Raw genomic sequence first — 19,871 nt, 5'->3', positions numbered from 1 at the left:
TTGCTTGAAACATTTTAAATTTCTATTGAACTTTGTGAAATATTGTTTAATCAAAGTAAGTTTTTACTTGCACTAAGAGATGGTTGATATTTACAAGTTATATTATTCAATAAAATTAATTCATTTAAGGCAAAGAAAGTGTAAATAAGAATTTCTGCATGTGCAAAAGTAAAAGGGGACATCATTCGTCAGCAGCTATGACTGAAAAAGAAAAAAAAAATTCCTATGGTTAAAACTACAATGCTTCAGTTTTTTTTGACTACTGATAGTCTTACTGTTTTCTCTGTAATATAATTCTGAAAAAAGTCTACATCAAGGTTTATCTTGGAGGAGACTACATTCACTGTAGGGCCTACTCATTCACATATATGCAGTTAAAACTGCATCATAAATCAGCCAGCTCAGGAAAGCTAATCACAGCACATGCATAGTTCTCATTTACCTTTTCATGTTTGCATTGTGTGCAATAATTCATTTAAATTATAAATAAGACTCTGCTGATTTATCAAGAAATATAAAATCTAGAGGTTCACAAAATTTCAAGCAGCAATGTACATATTTGTAGTTTTAAAAATTGCACATACTGCACAGAGCTTGAAATAAACAGTGAGATGAATGAGTTAAGAATTAAACAGATATCATTGTTTGCCAAAAGCTCAGTGCTGGCAGGAAACGTTATTGGTTGCTTTACACGTGTCCACATATAAAAGCAAAAGTAGGTAAATGTTACTTGTTTCTTAAATTATGCTGTTAATGAAAGCCTAGTAAATACTAAATTACTTGGCAACACTAGTACACCAGAATGCATTTTGTAACAAGATATTTCACAGGATTAAAGCAGATGATTTCTACAAGGACAGTTTTTTTGAAAGATAAATCACACTATAGTCCACACATATAAGCTGCAGGCAGTCATTCCACCAGCATTACTGTACATAAACAAACACAAAGATTCAGATAATATTGTGAACAAAGAAAGTAGATACAATAGCCATAATATATGAGCCAATCCATGCAAATCAACAGATTTTAGAAAATATCCCCTACTGACCATCTCTGATTTGCTTTATATTTGCTAAAAATAATGTCATTGGACAAAGTAACTGAGATATGGAGGCTTTAAAAATGGGATATTAAACATCATTTTATTGAAAAAACAAGTAATACTAAAAAAATGACAATGTTACGCAAGTCATAACTTTTGTACAGTTATTGCTAGATGCATAAAATTCTCAGAGAATGTTTTTTTTACTATCACAGGTCTTTAACATCTAATAAACTTGGTCCACAGTTGCATATTTGCCAAGTTATGGCAGCTGAAAATTGCATTCATTTTCTTTTGTTTTTGAGCAATTTTGGCCCTCTATATCTCCACACTAGACTACATCAGCTCTTTCAGATTTTTATAGGTATTACTCATGTTATAGTTCTTCTTTAGCAAATAGGTGTGACTGTCTGAAAGACATTAAACCTTCAGATTTATGAGGCATTAAAAACAGAAAAAAATGAATACACATCTAGAATTCAAATGCATATTGTCCATGAATGACAAAGTCTACCATAAAAATAATTATACAAAGAGCATATCTTAATTAGTTAATGCACAAAATATTAAGTTGGTGCCTTAAACCAAACTATCAGAAACATTCATTTCACCTAGGTTAGTAAAGAGGAAGTGTCACAAAGTGGGGGAGAAAAAAGACAAGATTTTCTAGGTCAGCCACCACTCCTGGAAGAACGGACAACTACTCATTTGTTCCACTATGTGGAGGACAGAAGGGTGTCACAGGTGGTTCTAATTTAATTGTGAATTTGAGTATGAATAATCAAAAAGCAATGGCTCAAACTGCTATGAAATCAGGGGTCTGTCTCACAGATTCAATTCCTGGGAAATATGCTGTATTCATGTACAACAGTGGTGGATATGCAACATTCAAGCAACCATCATAGAATAAGATGTACAAGTAACATTTATGCATCCTCATAGTCCGAGGCTTTCAGTTGGTCCCAGAGGATACTGGCAGAGTCCCACTTGAGCATATCCTAAAGATCATTGATGCACCACTTATATCAACAGGCAGGCAGTATCAATTTCCAAATGAAGTGAAAAAGGACATCTGTGCATTGTTCAGACTCTTAAAGTTGACACTATTTCTTTGCAGCTTGTTTAAATGGTAGAACTGGGTTTAACAGAATATGGCATAAAAAAACCCCACTATTTAGACATAAAATCCATATGAATTTAAAACTGCATTTTGAAAACTGTATTACACAGCTCTGTGATTGTAAGTAGTATACCTATGCACTTATTTTGGTACAAAGAGAAATATAAAGGTACCAAATTCGTGCTTTGTGTGTTACTAATTAAAACAAGCTCTTTCCAGTGGTATAATTCTTTTAATTGCAGACTTTGTCATTCATGACCAATATGTATTTGTAACAGGAAGTTTTTTTCTTCACCACGTTTTTAATGCCTCATAAGTCAAAAAGTTTTTCCTTTCAGATGGTCACCTAGTTGTTAAACAAGAACTATAGCAAGAGTGGGACCAAAATTTGAAAGCTCTGATGTGGTTTAGTGCAGCGATATAGAGGGACAAACTTGTTCTACAGCACAAAAGAAATGTATAAATGTATCCAATTAAACTATTTTAATTTGCTTCATCCAAAATTTAATTGAACTGAAGAACTTCTGTTATTGGTAATTAGTGTTGGGCGGTATGACCAAAATTCTATATCATGGTATTTTTCAAAATTCCAGTTTCATGGTATTCAACGGTATTTTTTTCTCATGCATGAGTGGATGTTAACCACATTTTCCACTGCAATTACTGCAGTAGACTGGCTAATAATAACCTATTCCACTGTCATGAGAATTGTACATTGTACAAAAAAACATTTTAATGTGCACACAAGTATTAATACAGGTTTGCATGGCCCCATAAAGTGATCGTTTTCAAGGGGGTGGCACTAATGAAGAGAAGGAATCACATTGCATGACAGTTGCAGTCAAAATATAGAACATTTTTACTGAACAAATTTTGCAAACAACTTAAACTATAATTTTGACAACATATTTTCAACCATCCAAAGAGGCATTTAGACTTCAGATATAGGTGTTTGTCAAAAGTTGTATTGCACTAAACATGTCATAAATATTTTTTGTAAACCAACTATACTTTGTTTATGTTAACAATCTCTGTCCACGGACACGTTAAAGTGACTTTTTAAACAACTTTAACATCATTAAACTGCATAATATTTAAAGTAATAAATAATAACAATAAAATAAATAATAGTGCAACTTCCAGTAATAATACTATTACTTCAAGGCTTCAAGCCCTGGTACATTACACAGTATTCACCAAATAAAAATAAAATAAAACAAGTGCAACTTGGTGATGACATCTTTACCAACTGATCCAACATATTGCAAATTGCATTAATATGGACCTTGCTTCAAGCTAAGCTATATTGTATACATAAATAATAAAACTGCGATTTGCATTTATAATGCTATTTGTGGTATAGCGGGTCCGTGGCTTCAAAAATATTATGGATAGTTTTTAAATCCAGTTAGCAGTGTCCGTCTCCGTGGGCGTGATTGCACGACCGCAGGGAGTTGAAAATTTAATTGGGGTGAGTCGCACCTGTACGTGTGGGTGCGATCATTCTCAATTGCTTCATCAGCTTCCTAAAGTGTGTGATTAAGACGCTGCGTCCACGGAGACATATATTTATGGGCCGGCAGGATAGGGGGAAGACACAACAAGATAAAAACAGATAAAACAACAATAAATAGTGTCATTCTTGTTAATGTGCTTTCCTAAATAAAAAAAAAGTCTTTAGCTGTTTTTTTAAAACAACCCACAATCTGCTATGTTCTCAAGTTCTCTGGTATGGCATTCCAGAGCCGTGGAGCAGCGAATGCAAAGGCCTCCCAATGGATCCAAGCAGCGACTGAGTGAGCGTGAAGGAAGACGGGAGGTGTGCCGACCTCAGATGGTCTGGCTACACAGTGTGGCGGCAGCCAAGCCGGGGGTCAGCAGAAAGGAGTTCGTGCTGCAGAGGTTCCACCGGCAACACCAGTGATGGGTGAGCCAGGGAGACAGAAGGTGGTGGGCTGTGATCGGGTGAGGAGAGAGACTGCATTTTAACATCTATTTTAACTGATTTATTTATTATAGATTTTATCCCCACGTTTCACTGGTTTTATGGATTTGCTATTTATTTGGGTATTGTATTTTTTAACACTGCACAATGGACACTTGGTTTTACTTTTGACTGTTTTTAATAAAAGCACTTGAGCACTTTCCACCATCCCCTGGCTTCAATGAGATTTGTCAGCTCATCTCGGTCATAAGAGGGAGTCTGTAAGTGACCGGCATCGTCACACTATTACACAGTACCCAAGTACATTACACAGTATTCAAGCATTGGGGGAAAAAAAGTGCTACTTGGCTTGCAGTATTATTTAGTACTATAGAAACAGCAGTCACACATTTTAAAATAATAATGGTCCACATCCGACCTATTAAAACCAAAGTATCTACAGACAACAGACAAGACTCCCTTTTTCGGCAAAAGTTCTTCTGTGTCATCATGTTCAACTTTATCTGCTACAGCTTCAGTTTTGGAATGTTCTCTGTCCATTTTCACCGTGCAATATCTCCACTAATGCATGTACTCCTTTGCATGCGTGTTTAGCGGCATAGCAGTGAAAAAGGTCCCCCTTTAAACAGTTTGTCGCTGCTCCACGTTCCGAATGTTGTTTAGGCTATTTAAACCGGCATTGCGGTATAAGAAAAATCCATATCATAACAAAAATAAAAAACGGTTTTCGGTATGAACCGGTACACCTCCCAGTACTACTGGTAATACTTTAAATCACAAAAAAGCAGGATGAAGTTTGAAACAAGTGCCAAAATGTAATCAACTGAGGCATAAATGAAAAATAAATAAAAATGCAAAGTCAGAGAAAAAAGTACAAAGAATACTAATAAAATATTGCCAACACTCACGTGGTGCACCCTCTGCCATTTCAATAGCTGTAATTCCACAGGACCACAAATCACTCTGAAGAGAGGGGGGAAAGGTATTTTACAAAAGATGTTTAGTGTAATTAAAAATGCTACTTTGCAGACAAAAAAAAAAAAAAAAACACAGTATATGAACAAAAACTACTAAGCATAATTGGAAGAAAGGCTTTCTCCAAGATTTTGAATTGTATTCTAATAAAATACCTTAAAACATCTTTTTCAAAATTTGTTTTGTAAGGAGAATGAATTTAATTGGCAAAATATTAAGAACTGTGCATCTGTTTTGTTAATGTTTAAAGCAATATGAAATGTTAAAGTGAAGCTGAAATGGAGTTTAATATTGCATTTGTACTTTACATGGAAAGTAAAAGTAACAAAGGCTTAAATAAATAGCCTAAGTGGCTTGCTACTGGATTTTTTCTTCTTCTTTCAACTACTCTCATTAGGGGTTGCTACAGTAGATCATCTTTTTCAATATCTTCCTGTCCTCTGTATCTTACTCTGTTACACCCACTACCTGCATGTCCTGACTCACCACAAGTCCATAAAACTTCTTAGGCCATCCTCTTTTCCTCTGGCTTGCTACTGGGCTTAAAATCTGAAATTCTCACATAATATCTAGAAATATATGGATTTTATATGATGACAAATTTCCTGTCACAATCAAGTTGTGTGAAATTGGCATGGTAGGAATTTAAGAGAGAAAATATAAGCAGGGTTTTCAAAAAGACTACTCCACCTCAACGCACATTCTGGCAGAAACCTGATAAATTTCTACTACTGACTCAAAATTAGAGAAGTAAACTTGTTTTCTTTCTTTTGCGGTTCCTCTTTAATTTATACATAAATACAAAACCGAAGTGTGGTAAATGTATATGGAGTAAACATTATCAGTGTTACCTTGCTGTACCCAGCAGAGGGCACTCCTACTACCCGGGATGCGTTTCTTGACACAGAAAAGCTACACATGAATTTCAACAATTACCTACAAATCACTTATAAATAATGACAGCCACTAACTCAACATTAGACCAAGAAACTAGCTATAGACATGACATTTAAAAGTGAATTAAACTATTTCCATTGATACTGATATCAAATCCTATTTAAAGACTGACACAATAATAGCTCAACATGTAAAATAAGTATATGAACCTCAGTCATTTCATAATTTGACAGCCACATTTACAGTACATTACAAAGTAAAAAATATACACACAAAAAATGGGGACATATGCCATTAAATTATACAGTATATGTGTTTTGATCATGAAATAATCATGCTAAATAATTTACTCAATAATTATTTCTCACCCTGTAATCATATGTTGCATCAGGATTTTCATCACAAGCAATAACCTCAGGAGCCATCCAATATGGAGTTCCAATAAAAGTATTTCTTCTTCCAACAGTTCTATCAAGTTGAGCACTAACACCAAAATCCACTAAGAAAAATGAAAATATGTTAGCTCATTTAAAAATGTAGTCATCTTTTCTTGCAACGTTTCTTTAGAATACACAAATGCAAACAGCTGCAGAGATGTACAATATATAAATAGCACTCTGATACAACATTTTGTCAATTCCTTCATAGCACAATGAATATCAAAGACATTTATACTGATACGGAAATCGACAAAAAACAGTACTTTAGCTTTAGTCAACTTAAATATAAAGTTTATGTTTAAAGTCCTTTTCCAATTCTGGATGAAGATATAGAGTTAAACTCTTATAATTATTCCTTATGTCAAATATTAATATGGCCCTAATCTACTTCTGAAACAAAACTAACAAAGAGAAAGAAAGGTAATGAAAGTTAGTATGCAACAAATTACAAACACATCACAACAAGAAATGGAACTATCATAACAGCACTTGAAGCTGTGCCGAGGAGAACAACCACATATATATCACGGCAGTTGGGACACTACATAATACAATGGAGACAAATGTTAAAAGGATCCTCTGTTAATCTGTTGGCTCCATATGCTAACTAAAGATGGTCCAGTGGTAAAACAAAGAATCAATGCTGTCATGAATAGAAATCTTATACTTATCTGGGACAAAATTTACTTAGTAATAAACAAAATAACAGTCCTCAATAAAGTTTAATTAATTGTGTCCAAATACAACTCAAGAGTCTTGTATTCAGATCCCAGGCCAGGCAGTGACTGAACACAGTTAGCAAAACAAGAAAGCAAGGGAGCACATGGGTTGTTCCTTCAAACAACAGATGTTAATGGTAGGGTTGATGGGTGACACTGAAATGACAGGTCATCTCTGTTAGGTTTGGATCCTGCTCTCTTGTAGCTCTCATGATCCTAAATCCTACATGGATCATCAGCTCTTCCTAGAATCACGAATTTTTTCTTTTAATTATTGTATCTGGGGAAAAGGAAACACAAGGCACATAAGGCACCTTAAAAAAGGATGACTAATTATGTAAGAGTGCCAGTAAAATCAATGTAATGATTACATAAATCTTGAAAAACCTGATAGTTAATAGTGTCCAAGCTGTTGTCTCCTTAATGGTCTCAGCAGTCCAGTTCGAATCTGTATTCTTAATTAGTCTATCTGTTTTTGCTGTTTGACTAAGACGACTAATAAATGAACCATTGCTTGATCAGAATTATCAAATGTTGTAGAACAGACATTTTCTATACAGTAGCAACAGGGTTGTCTTTTCTCTGTGTGATCTGCTGGAACATGGGAGCTCACTGTTCTGATTTGCATGGCCAAAATGTCCCATAACCGCAAACAGGAAATCAGGATGCTTATATATAATTTAACCATGTGAAACAAAAACTTGACATAATGTAATAATCCATATTTGTTTCAATAAGAAGTAAGAATAATTATAAAATTATAATGTAAAGTAATATTTTATAGCAAACTACACACTACATTTCATTGCTGTGTTCGCAATTGAGTACTACATTACTAAACTAAAAATTAGCTCAGTCTCCTCTATTGCAACATGTCTCATCAATGATAGCATTTAATTTTAAATTAAAAGAGGGACAGCTGAAAAATGTTTGGCTTTCCTGATACATTAAATTAAGTTACTTTACCATTACAAATAATCACATCTAAACAGATATTATAAGCATCCAAGTGCCGCATTTACTTCGTCTTTAAAAATACTCGCCTTTACTCTTAGTCTTTTCTAGTTCATTTTTGGTCCATCAACTTATTTAAAATTGTATTGAAAAAAACCTCTCTTACATCATTACAGAAAGTTAATGGGTAAATTATGCACAAGGTTTTCTGCGTTTATATTTAAAGCTATATTCACTAGGGAAAACATCATTTGTACTATAAAAGAAATCATATTTATGTTATTCAAATCAAACAATATACTTTGACAATGATAATGTATTGGCATACCGTATATGGCAGAACTGATGTCATTTTTGGCTATGACAGTATTAGAAGCATGCACATACCCAGTTTAACTTCAGCATTTTCTGTTAGTAGAACATTTTGGCCCTTAATGTCTCGGTGAATCACATGATGGGCGTGAAGATGCGCCAGTCCCTATTAAGAAGAAATGGTAAAATACTGTAGGACAGTTATGAATCAAACAATCAAAACTACATATCGTACACTTAAACAAATTAGCAGGTATACAAAATAAGAGGACATTTATCTAAAACCATTATCAAATATTTAACAAACTACAATTACAAAATCAAAATTTTACCATATTGGATTTTACAAACAACTCGCTAAGTCTGGATTTAGCTTCTGCTAACTAATAAAACCCATATGTCTGTGTCTCCTTTATAGGAGATAGATGGGAAAAAAAACAGATTAAATGTATTCTTTTGTGTTCACTGACCTGCATGTTCTATACTACCTGTGTTAATAAACATAATACTGTAATCAAAAAGTAAGTACATTTTGGATATTCATTAAAAAATCGTCTTATTGCCTTACCAGAACTACAAACTAGGAAAAATGAAGGTGTTTATATGCCACTTTAACTGATGATCTTTGCTCCAAAATAAAAATTTGCCACTTTTGGCAAAAAATTAATATTAACCTTATCCTTAAAATCAGTAAATTTTAAGGTCAAGCATTCCTTTCTGTTGTGCAGACATAACTGAAATGCAACAACTCCACAACATTAAAGTAAAAGATTTTGCAGTGTATCTGAAAATATCAAAACTTTAACAATATAAAAATGATTGCATCTTAAAATTTCAAAGTAGTACCACATTTTACAGACTTTCATACAGGCAGGCATAATCTCATCTTTTAGTGCAAAAAAGGACAGCAACATGTTATACATTATGAACTGGGACATCTCTTACCCTGAGAATCTCCCTAGAGATATATGCAATCCAGTCTTCTTTCAGGCTATTTCCCTTTGTGTTCTTCACCAAATCTGTGATGGAGCCAGCACCACAGAATTCCATGACAAGCTAGAACATATATGGTATACGTTGAGAGGAATTAAATTTTGCAATCAAGGGTGATTAAATATGTGCTCTATGTCTGTTTATTTTAACAGTCCAAAGTTAAGCTGAATGCTAATAAGAAAATAAAAGACAAATTGCACAACAGTTGGATAGTAAGGAGAAATAAAATAATTTATACACAAGAAACTTAAATTGTAACTGGCCCATATTAGTGCCTGTACTGTTACTGTTTAACTATGAGGGAAATCATTTTAGTTGACTAAACTGTAAAGAATGCAGAAAGAACAAAACTATCCCAAAATCTTTATTTAAGAAGGTTTGCTGTTCTAACAAGTGTTTGGTCACTAATTACTAGATTAATTCCTTTAAGATGAAAATCTACTTAAAAATACTTTTAAAGTTAAATTAAAAGAGATGGAAATATAGTTTTAAAAAAATCAGTAATACATTTTACTCTTATACAGAATTAGGTAAAATATTTACTGAGACAAATAAAATACATTATAAAAATACCCTAAGTTCTTGTCTATAAGCCGGACTCATGTATTAGCCGGAGACCAAAAATCATACGAATTTTTAAAATAAAATCGTATCATAGATAAGCCGGACTCATGGATAAGCCGAACGTACTATAACCTATAACTAATAGAAGGGAGGGAGGTCAGTGGTCTCACTCGCGCCCATTTAATTTCTTTAAGGGGGGAGAGAGTGTGAGATATTGGCGTCTCTCTCACTCCCCGCATGGCGCGGTTGGAGCGGCCGGAGTGCGTTCTTTCTGCTCTGGGCGTCGCCGAGTCAACACGAGCGCGTAGCGGTCATTTAAATTGTGATTTTATATGTAAGCATATTTAAATATATATCGCGGATTTCTGCGGACAATGGGTCTTTTAATTTCTGGTACATGCTTCCTCAGTTGGTTTGCCCAGTTGATTTCATACAAGGGACGCTATTGGCAGATGGCTGAGAAGCTACCCGGCTTACTTTTCTGTCTCTCTTGCGCTGACTATCTGTGATCCTGACGTATGGGGATTGAGCAGGGGGGCTGTTTGCACACCTAGACGATACGGACGCTCGTCTAAAAATGCTGAAAGATTATCTTCACGTTGCTATCTTTTGTAAAGCTGATTCCTGAAAAGACATGCTACACAGTGCTTCGCATACTTAAAAGCTCGAAGGGCACGTATTGATTTTTGACTGAAAAACAAACTCTCCCTCTCTCTCTCTTTGTCTGCTCCTGACGGAGGGGGTGTGAGCTGCCGCCTTCAACAGCTTTGTGCCGCGGTGCTTCGCATACTTAAAAGCCAAACAGACATATTGATTTGTTTGCTTCACTCCTTTGAAGAGGAAGATATGTTTGCATTCTTTTAATTGTGAGACGGAACTGTCATCTCTGTCTTGTCATGGAGCACAGTTTAAACTTTTGAAAAAGAGACAAATGTTTGTTTGCAGTGTTTGAATAACGTTCCTGTCTCTCTACAACCTCCTGTGTTTCTGCGCAAATCTGTGACCCAAGCATGACAATATAAAAATAACCATATAAACATATGGTTTCTACTTCGCGGATATTCTTATTTCGCGGGTGGCTCTGGAACGCAACCCCCGCAATGGATGTATAAGCCGGACTTATGTATAAGCCGATATTCTATTTTTTCATTTTCAAAACTTTTTTCCTTAGATAAGCCGCGGCTTATAGACAAGAACTTAGGGTATTCAAGCTTCCTGAAGAACAGACAAATGGGGCAGTGAATTGAACAGACAATGGACAGACTGCCTTAGCAATGTTTTAAGGATGCCATAAATAAAAGCAGGATTTGTATACACTATTATTAAGTCAACTATTAAAAAAACTAAGACGGTTAGAAAATGGACAGATGGCTGTTTCTCTAAAAGAATATTTCAACCAAAAAAAAAAAATTTTTTTCATGTTACCCTGTGTTGTTTGTATTGTCAGCTAATAAAAAAAATAATCTAATGCTTCCATGGGGAACAAAAAGGATAAAATTCTTAATGCATTAGGCTTCAGTGAGGGCCAATATTAAAAACAGCATCAAATGTCAAAAATTTCCTAAACAGAAAAAAAAACCTCTAAAGATGGTTGTTACAAAGTCCACGTTAGGTGATCAGGCGTATCATGCCAGCAGGAATCACATGCATTTTGGCCAAAATATTGTTAATAAACCTTGTCTGGAAAATTCTCACATGAACAACTAGGCAACATGCACAAACCAGATAAACCCTTTGAATTAAATTGAATTGTTGATCATTAACTTATAATTCCAGTACTTCTGGATTTTGCAACTGCACCAGTGAACAGGCGTTTTGCTTGTTGAAGCACCCTGAATATGCAAAAATAAGGAGCATACTCACTTAAAATTTATTTAATACAAAGTTGTACACTTCTCAGACCACACTCAGTAACGTTTATCTCACATGAAGTCAGCCCATCAATGAGCTATTATAGAGCATTACTACTGACCAGTGACTGATAAGGGAGGCAAATCTTCAATTCGAAAACCTTGATGCTGTTTGAACCTATCCTACCGTCGTTCACAAGCTCATTTTCTGAAAAAAGTTTTATTTTAACAATATTCTAGCCAAAATTCTTGTCATTGGGAAGGTTTGGGCATGCAACTGGATACCAGGTGTGAATTGTCCAGCAAAAGTGTATTTTAAGATTTTTGTCATGTATAATTTAATATTGTTTGCTGTTGGTTGAAGGCTGACCCTCGTTGAAGTGCACTGTTTCAGGAATGTTACGAAAACATGATATCAAAACTTTTTCTCGCCCATCACTACAAACAATGCATGGCAAGTAACAGACTTTAATAAACCATTTTGGATGGCATTTCACTTTAAACTATAGCGTAGGTCTCAGCCATTTGGTTTCCCTACAAATATAACAGCCATAAAAACATTTTTTTTTACTTTTCTGACTTGTGCTGCAGAACACACTTACCCACAGCTGATCATCATGCCCTGGAGGGCTTTTCTTTATAAAAGCACCGTAGTAAGTAGCAATATTTCTATGGTGTGAGTATTTTTTCAACATGTTGATCTCAAGCTTAATTTCTTCCTCTTCATCCTTAATAAAAAATTTAAAACAAAAATGCAGTTTTGAAAATCCTTCTAAAATTGTTTTCAAAGATCATAACTAATGAAAGAAACAACTAATAAGAAGTCACACAAATTGGTAAAACAAAACAAAATTTCAACATCATTTTATTCAAACTATTTTATAAAGAAAAATTGATGTTTAATTTAAACAATATATTAATTTAGGAAAAATCTTACTTAAGAACTTATTTCACTTTACTCAATGTCTTCACTTACACTGTATTTCAGAACAGATTGTCCATTTGTTCCCCAATTACATTATACAGGATTTGTGAATTAGTATTTTATTGGAACTGTTCCCGCCTAATTACAATTTAAAAACTGCAATTTTGCAAAAACATTTGGATGAGTGCTATTGGTTTAAAATAACAATAATAGGGGTGGAGTGGTGGCTCTGAGGCTAAGGATCTGCGCTGGTATCCCGAAGGTTGCCGGTTCGAATCCCTGTCAATGCCAAAAGAGATCCTACTCTGCTGGGCCCTTGAGCAAGGCCCTTAACCTGTAATTGCTCCGGGGGAGCTGTACAATGGCTGACCCTGCGCTCTGACCCCAAGGTGTATGCGAAAACTAACAAATTCCTAATACAAGAAATTGTATAAGGCGAAATAAAGAATATATAAACAAAACAAACAAAAAAAAAGCACAAAAAACAAAAACAATTGTTTTAAACAAAGGTCAGTACACCATTGCTTTCACCTCATAGTAATACACTGATTAAACAGAATCTAATACAACTGGTTATTTCTATATAATTGAATTAAGTCAACTACTCTAGACTAGATGTTATGTTTTACATATGATCAGGCTATATATATATTTATTAGCATCAACTCGTGTAATTACATAGTACATTTTGAAAGAAGAAGTAATGTAGATCAAGTAAACAAATTAACATTCAGTAAAAAAAAGTAACAATCCCATAAGGAACACACACACTAAGTCAGTGAATATCCCAAAAAGCAAATTTAAGTACATTATAAAGAAACTGAAAATTTACAGAATAACTGTAAATATGTACATAACAGTATGTTCTTCAAAGCAGTAACAAACCACATCATCTATCTCAGGCTGTTTAGAGTAACTTAGCAATGACTTCAGTTCATTCCACTAAACTGCACTGTTCCCAGATCACAACCCAATGAAACACATCTAGGATGAGATAAAACAGAAGATTTGCAGGATGAAAACAGAGCCAAAAAATCTTCATAAACTGCAAAACTCAACTGTGCTGGCATGAGCCAAATTAAGTTTCAAACATCTTGTTGATCCAATCAAGTATCTGTGGGATGTGCTTGAAAAATAAGTCCAATCCATAAAGGTACAGGCAGCCAAGTGGGTTGGGGTCCTTTGATAGGCGATCCCTTGTAGTTTTCAGTCTGCAACATGCCTCTGTCTGGTGCACATCGTGCTTTCGCTGTCAAGGCGTTCTTCAAAAAACAACTAATCCATCATCACTACGCAACGCGCTAACCAAACGTACTTCTGCATTACTCCTAACGGCAACATCCTAAATCAGTAAAAAAATTCTTTGGTGCATGGATAAATTTAGACAGACAGGTACAACATTGAACAGAAAATCTCCAGGCCATCCTCTGACTATACAAACGCCTGAAAACACCCAAGCTGTAAGGGCATCAATTTTGCAGTCTCCTAGACGTTCAATGCACAAACATCCATCTGCCTTAGGCATTTCCAACACGTCTTTGAGGAGGATTTTGCATGAGGACCTTAATTTCCATCCATACAAAATGATGGTAGTGCAGGAACTCACTGAGAGAAACTGGGAAAGCTTTAGAAAGTTCTGCAGGAACATACTGCAAACCATTCATCGAGATGTCATCGTCATGTGCAGTGACAAGGCTCATTTCCATTTGAATGGTGGCGTAAATAAGCAAAACTTTCACTACTGGGCTGAAACCAGCCCTCGTGAACTTAAGAGACCCCTGCACAGTGAGTGTATTACAGTTTGGTGCACCGTTAACTGAATTTGGCATTGTAGGCTCTTACTTTTTGAGGAGGTGGGAGCAACAGTCACCATCATTTCAGAATGTTACATTGAAATGCTAGAGAACTTTCTGCGGCCCCAACTGGAAGATATGGATGTGGTGGATGCAGCTATTCCTCTTGAAATGGCCGAATGAGTCATGCAAGCTTTCCAAAATTGTCTCAATGAGACAATAATAATACCCACCATCTTGAAGACATCATTTTTAAAACTCAGTGAAAAAAATCTATTTTCGATACCATTTCATGTGTTGTAATCATAATGAAATTTATATATACAGTGCATCCAGAAAGTATTCACAGCGCATGTTACAGCCTTATTCGAAAATGGATTAAATTCATTTTTTTTCCTCAGAATTCTACACACAACACCCCATAATGACAATGTGAAAAACGTTTACTTGAGGTTTTTGCAAATTTATTAAAAATAAAAAAATTGAGAAAGCACATGTACATAAGTATTCACAGCCTTTGCCATGAAGCTCAAAATTGAGCTCAGGTGCATCCTGTTTCCCCTGATCATCCTTGAGATGTTTCTGCAGCTCAACTGGAGTCCACCTGTGGTAAATTCAGTTGATTGGACATGATTTGGAAAGGCACACATCTGTCTATATAAGGTCCCACAGTTGACAGTTCATGTCAGAGCACAAACCAAACATGAAGTCAAAGGAATTGTCTGTAGACCTCCGAGACAGGATTGTCTCGAGGCACAAATATGGGGAAGGCTACAGAAAAATTTCTGCTGCTTTGAAGGTCCCAATGAGCACAGTGCCTCCATCATCCGTAAGTGGAAGAAGTTCGAAACCAGCAGGACTCTACCTAGAGGTGGCCAGCCATCTAAACTGAGCGATCGGGGGAGAAGGGCCTTAGTCTGGGAGGTGACCAAGAACCCGATGGTTACTCTGTCAGAGCTCCAGAGGTTCTCTGTGGAGAGAGGAGAACCTTCCAGAAGGACAACCATCTCTGCAGCAATCCACCAATCAGGCCTGTATGGTAGAGTGGCCTTACGGAAGCCACTCCTTAGTAAAAGGCACATGGCAGCCCGCCTGGAGTTTGCCAAAATGCACCTGAAGGACTCTCAGACCATGAGAAAGAAAATTCTCTGGTCTAATGAGACAAAGATTGAACTCTTTGGTGTGAATGCCAGGCATCACGTTTGGAGGAAACCTGGCACCGCTCATCACCAGGCCAATACCATCCCTATGGTGAAGCATAGTGGTGGCAGCATCATGCTGTGGGGATGTTTTTCAGCAGCAGGGACTGGGAGACTAGTCAGGATAAAGGGAAAGATGACTGCAACAATGTACGGAGACATCCTGGATGAAAACCTCCTCCAGAGCACTCTTGACCTCAGACTGGGGCGACGGTTCATCTTTCAGCAGGACAATGACCCTAAGCACAGAGCCAAGATATCAAAGGAGTGGTTTCAGGACAACTCTGTGAATGTTCTTGAGTGGCCCAGCCAGAGCCCAGACTTGAATCCGATTGAACATCTCTGGAGAGATCTTAAAATGGCTGTGCACCGACGCTTCCCATCCAACTTGATGGAGCTTGAGAGGTGCTGCAAAGAGGAATGGGCGAAACTGGCCAAGGATAGGTGTGCCAAGCTTGTGGCATCATATTCAAAAAGACTTGAGGCTGTAATTGCTGCCAAAGGTGCATTGACAAAGTATTGAGCAAAGGCTGTGAATACTTATGTACATGTCATTTCTCAGTTCTTTTATTTTTAATAAATTTGAAAAAATCTCAAGTAAACTTTTTTCACGTTGTCATTATGGGGTATTGTGTGTAGAATTCTGAGGAAAAAAAATGAATTTAATCCATTTTGGAATAAGACTAACATAACAAAATGTGGAAAAAGTGATGCACTATGAATACTTTCCGGATGCACTGTATAGCCTGAAGGCAACTTTATACAGTATTTTTATTAATTTCTGTGCATGAAACACAGTTTATGCCCTGTGGCATCAGTAGAATTCCTGTATCAACCATTAAACAAAAGTAACAACAAACCACAGGCTTTCAGTGTCCATCTACAATGCTGTGTTTTGACTAAAAGTTACCATACACCAAGAATAAGCAAAAAAAAGCACAGTGAGTAATGAATTTAATCAGACCTTCAGTGGTAACAATAGTTGATAACGCAGTGGTAGTGCTGCTGCTTTGCAGTAAGGAGACTGTGGAAGATTGTGGGTTCGCTTCCCAGTTCCTCCCTGTGTGGATAGTGCTTTGAGTACTGAGAAAAGCGCTATATAAATGTAATGAATTATTATAATTAATTATTATTATTAAAAGAGCATCAAAGCCTATGTTCCTTTAAGCTGTACTTCTGAACTGCTGCACATGTGTTATCATGTTGCACATACATAGCTGTTACTACGCATTTCATCCGATTTAAAAGCACCTGCTGCACCTAAATCTCCGCTGGTACCCCATTCCCCCCAGCTCCGACTCGTCATTCATGGTGTTGATGCTTTACAGCAATCAATACTTCATGAGGGACTTGCTGCTCGTGTAGTAGTGCTTCATGCTGCTCAAAATTCAAAGAAGTGATATGAAGAAATGAGTTGTAAAGTACAAGTAACAGCTCAGATATTATTTTCATCCACTCTTCTCAAACAATTCAGAAGTTTGGATCATTTTTGATTTTAAAAATTTTGCATCCTTTTTATGTCTGAGAAGGATTCCAGAATGATATAGGATTGTAATGACTGGGTCACTGACCTTACCTCTCTAAATTGTGAGATACAATGCACCATCCATGCACAGATGATTACACCTCTATGGTTGACAGACTGATCCACAATATGCAAATTCAGGTTCAAGATCTCATGCACCTTGTATGTTTGTTTAATATGAGATAATATGGTCAACCACACCATGAAAAATATACCAGCAATGTAATGTTCAATAAGATAAACAAGACATATTACAAAGAATTGCTCAGAGAAGATCTCTAACTGCTTGCTGAACTAGTTTGGAAGCATGAAGGGGTCAAGACTGCCTGGAAGGAAAAAGGCTTCCCAATGAATAATGTAACTATCCATCCATATCATGGTTGGTATGCATTAAATTTGGCTTTTAATTATACATGAAAGATTCAGCTAGTCTCCCCTATAAGGTCAGCAAGCCAGCTCAGTCAAAGGAACATTGCTGGACCAACTGATGTCCCAATTGTCTAGTGAAAACCAGCATCATGTGTCTGTAACATTCTTCCTCCAGAGTCAATGGAGCCTAGAGAGAAAGATATACCACAATAGATAACTATTGTATATGCATCCCAGGTTCTGGGTATGACTTCCATGTACTGGATAGATCTTGGAAGCAAACTTTGTGTGGTTAAATGTAAATTGCTGAAGAACTTTTTACACTTAAAGTGGGTGGATGAACAGGTTCACTGTATAATTGGCAATGTAAAGTAATTACAGACAGTGCTGAACACCATTAAATTGTGTGGCTATCTTGGATTTTCTTTCTAATTAAACTGTGGATGGCAAGCAAAATAATTTTTGCCCAAAGTTTAAAAGCTTGACAGAAACAAGTCATCAAAAATCTACAACTATTAAAGGAGACACTAAATCCATACAACACATCCTGACAATTAATGTTAATGAAATACTGCTGGCAAAACTTCATAGCTAAATGTGACAGCTACAGTCTACTGTAGTTGACCCTGCCTCTTCTGAAGTACCAGACACCTCAACCTCCTCAGTTATTTACAGAAAAATAACACTCTTGATTCTGTATAAACAAGCATGTCTCATGGTTGCCAAATATTACATAAAAGATTGACTACTGTAATGAGTAAAATTCAAATGGAATGCCACCAATTACACAAAGCATTTGACTGTGCCCCATGGTGTCAAAAAGAAGTGTCATTTGAATGCACTTTGATAATGATTTTATACTCTCATAAATCTGATATCTTTTCCAGAAAACCAATCAACAAATGATTTAAATAATAACTAATATTTTTCCAGTTCCTGAACTCTGTTCCCCAGAAGACTGGCATGACACTTGCTTGATACTCTTTTTTAACAGATATGTGAACTCTTGTTTTCCAGACTGGTCAACCAAGCAAATCCAGAGCATGTGAAATTAGACCTGTTTGCATTTTAGAATGTCAAATAGATTTAGTAAAAGAAATGAAAAGAAAAAGTTATCTACACAGCTTTCAAAAATTGAAAAGCTAATCTATTATAATCAATTTCTGCACACAGTAATTGACTTAAAGAAAAAGGAAGGCTACATGTTTAACCACAAAATGATGTTCTTTGCCCCATTTGAACAAGTATAGAAAAGAGAATAAAAACCAGTTAACAAAAACTTAACCCTAGAAAAATAGTACTATGCTCTGTGTAAACCAGTTTGATCAAAAATTAAATATTTAAACATGAAAAACATTTAAGACAAGCAACAAATATTTAATTTTTTTATACAATCTTTTAATGGAAGTCATAAAATGGAAATGCATTATATAATGAGAATGACTTTGCTATATTTTGATAAATTATGCAATCTAGAAATTTAGTTGGTACTTATGGTAAACTATAAATGTATCATATTTTCATTTATTGAAAAATGTGGGTTTCAACTACTAGCTTACTGACACTCCTATCTTCCACTAGTATAAAATAAACTGAACAATTAGAATTAAGTATTAATGAACAAATGTAGTCTTTTCTTATTTCAGTGATAGATGTGATAACTAGCCTGAAATGCTTTTAAGACTGAAATTTTAATCAATTTTGCATTAATGTTTTTGCTTTTGAAAAAATCTGGCATATGAATTACGTTTACCTTCGAAAGCTCAGAAATAATTTCTGTTTATTTAGAAGAAAAATGTCCCTTTGAGATATTGACAATTTTCTGCATCAGCGATGGTGAGAAAATTATAATTTAGAGTGTTTTCTTAAGAGCTATAACGTCTCTCCTATTAAAGCTACATGGCTCACCTATAGTTCTATGGAAAGTTCAAAGAGAGTATGGTCACATTTAACATTTACAGAACTCTAATTTTCTCTACTTAAGGTCAAAGTTCATCCCACAAACTACATGTTTTAATACTTGGAGTAACACATCCATTTTTTATTTACTGAAATACATATGCATGAGTAGCACTTCAATTTAAAAATCTGACTGGTTAGACTGCCCCATTCATGAGATAAATACAGTGAAAGTGTACAAGTTATTTTTTTAAATATAGCTCTCAGGACTCAAAAAAATTATGTGAGGACCTTAATTAACAAAGTACTTGGCACCTGCTTTCAAAACAAAAAACCTGTGTTTTTAT

General features: G+C 35.5%; 2 protein-coding genes across 10 annotated transcripts in view; both read right to left on the bottom strand.

The window, feature by feature from the left end:
• rpl31 (ribosomal protein L31) overlaps positions 1 to 19,871 on the bottom strand; it is an 810,223-nt gene that overhangs the window by 53,714 nt on the left and 736,638 nt on the right. The window lies entirely within an intron of this gene.
• The window catches only part of LOC114650761 (mitogen-activated protein kinase kinase kinase kinase 4), a 296,865-nt gene that overhangs the window by 187,819 nt on the left and 89,175 nt on the right, over positions 1 to 19,871 (bottom strand). For all 9 annotated transcript variants that reach the window (XM_028800590.2, XM_051926168.1, XM_051926169.1 and 6 more), the window contains exons 4-8: positions 12,417 to 12,542; positions 9,353 to 9,463; positions 8,483 to 8,573; positions 6,351 to 6,481; positions 5,019 to 5,073 (exon numbers count right to left, since the gene is read on the bottom strand). In XM_028800590.2, the coding sequence (XP_028656423.1) occupies positions 5,019 to 5,073; positions 6,351 to 6,481; positions 8,483 to 8,573; positions 9,353 to 9,463; positions 12,417 to 12,542 (514 nt within the window). The remainder of the gene's footprint in view (positions 1 to 5,018; positions 5,074 to 6,350; positions 6,482 to 8,482; positions 8,574 to 9,352; positions 9,464 to 12,416; positions 12,543 to 19,871) is intronic.

This window comes from Erpetoichthys calabaricus, chromosome 4, assembly GCF_900747795.2.
Source record: "Erpetoichthys calabaricus chromosome 4, fErpCal1.3, whole genome shotgun sequence".
In the NCBI taxonomy this organism is placed as follows: Eukaryota; Metazoa; Chordata; class Cladistia; order Polypteriformes; family Polypteridae; genus Erpetoichthys; species Erpetoichthys calabaricus.
Note: the sequence above shows the minus strand (reverse complement) of the source record. Positions and strands in the feature narration are given on the sequence as shown.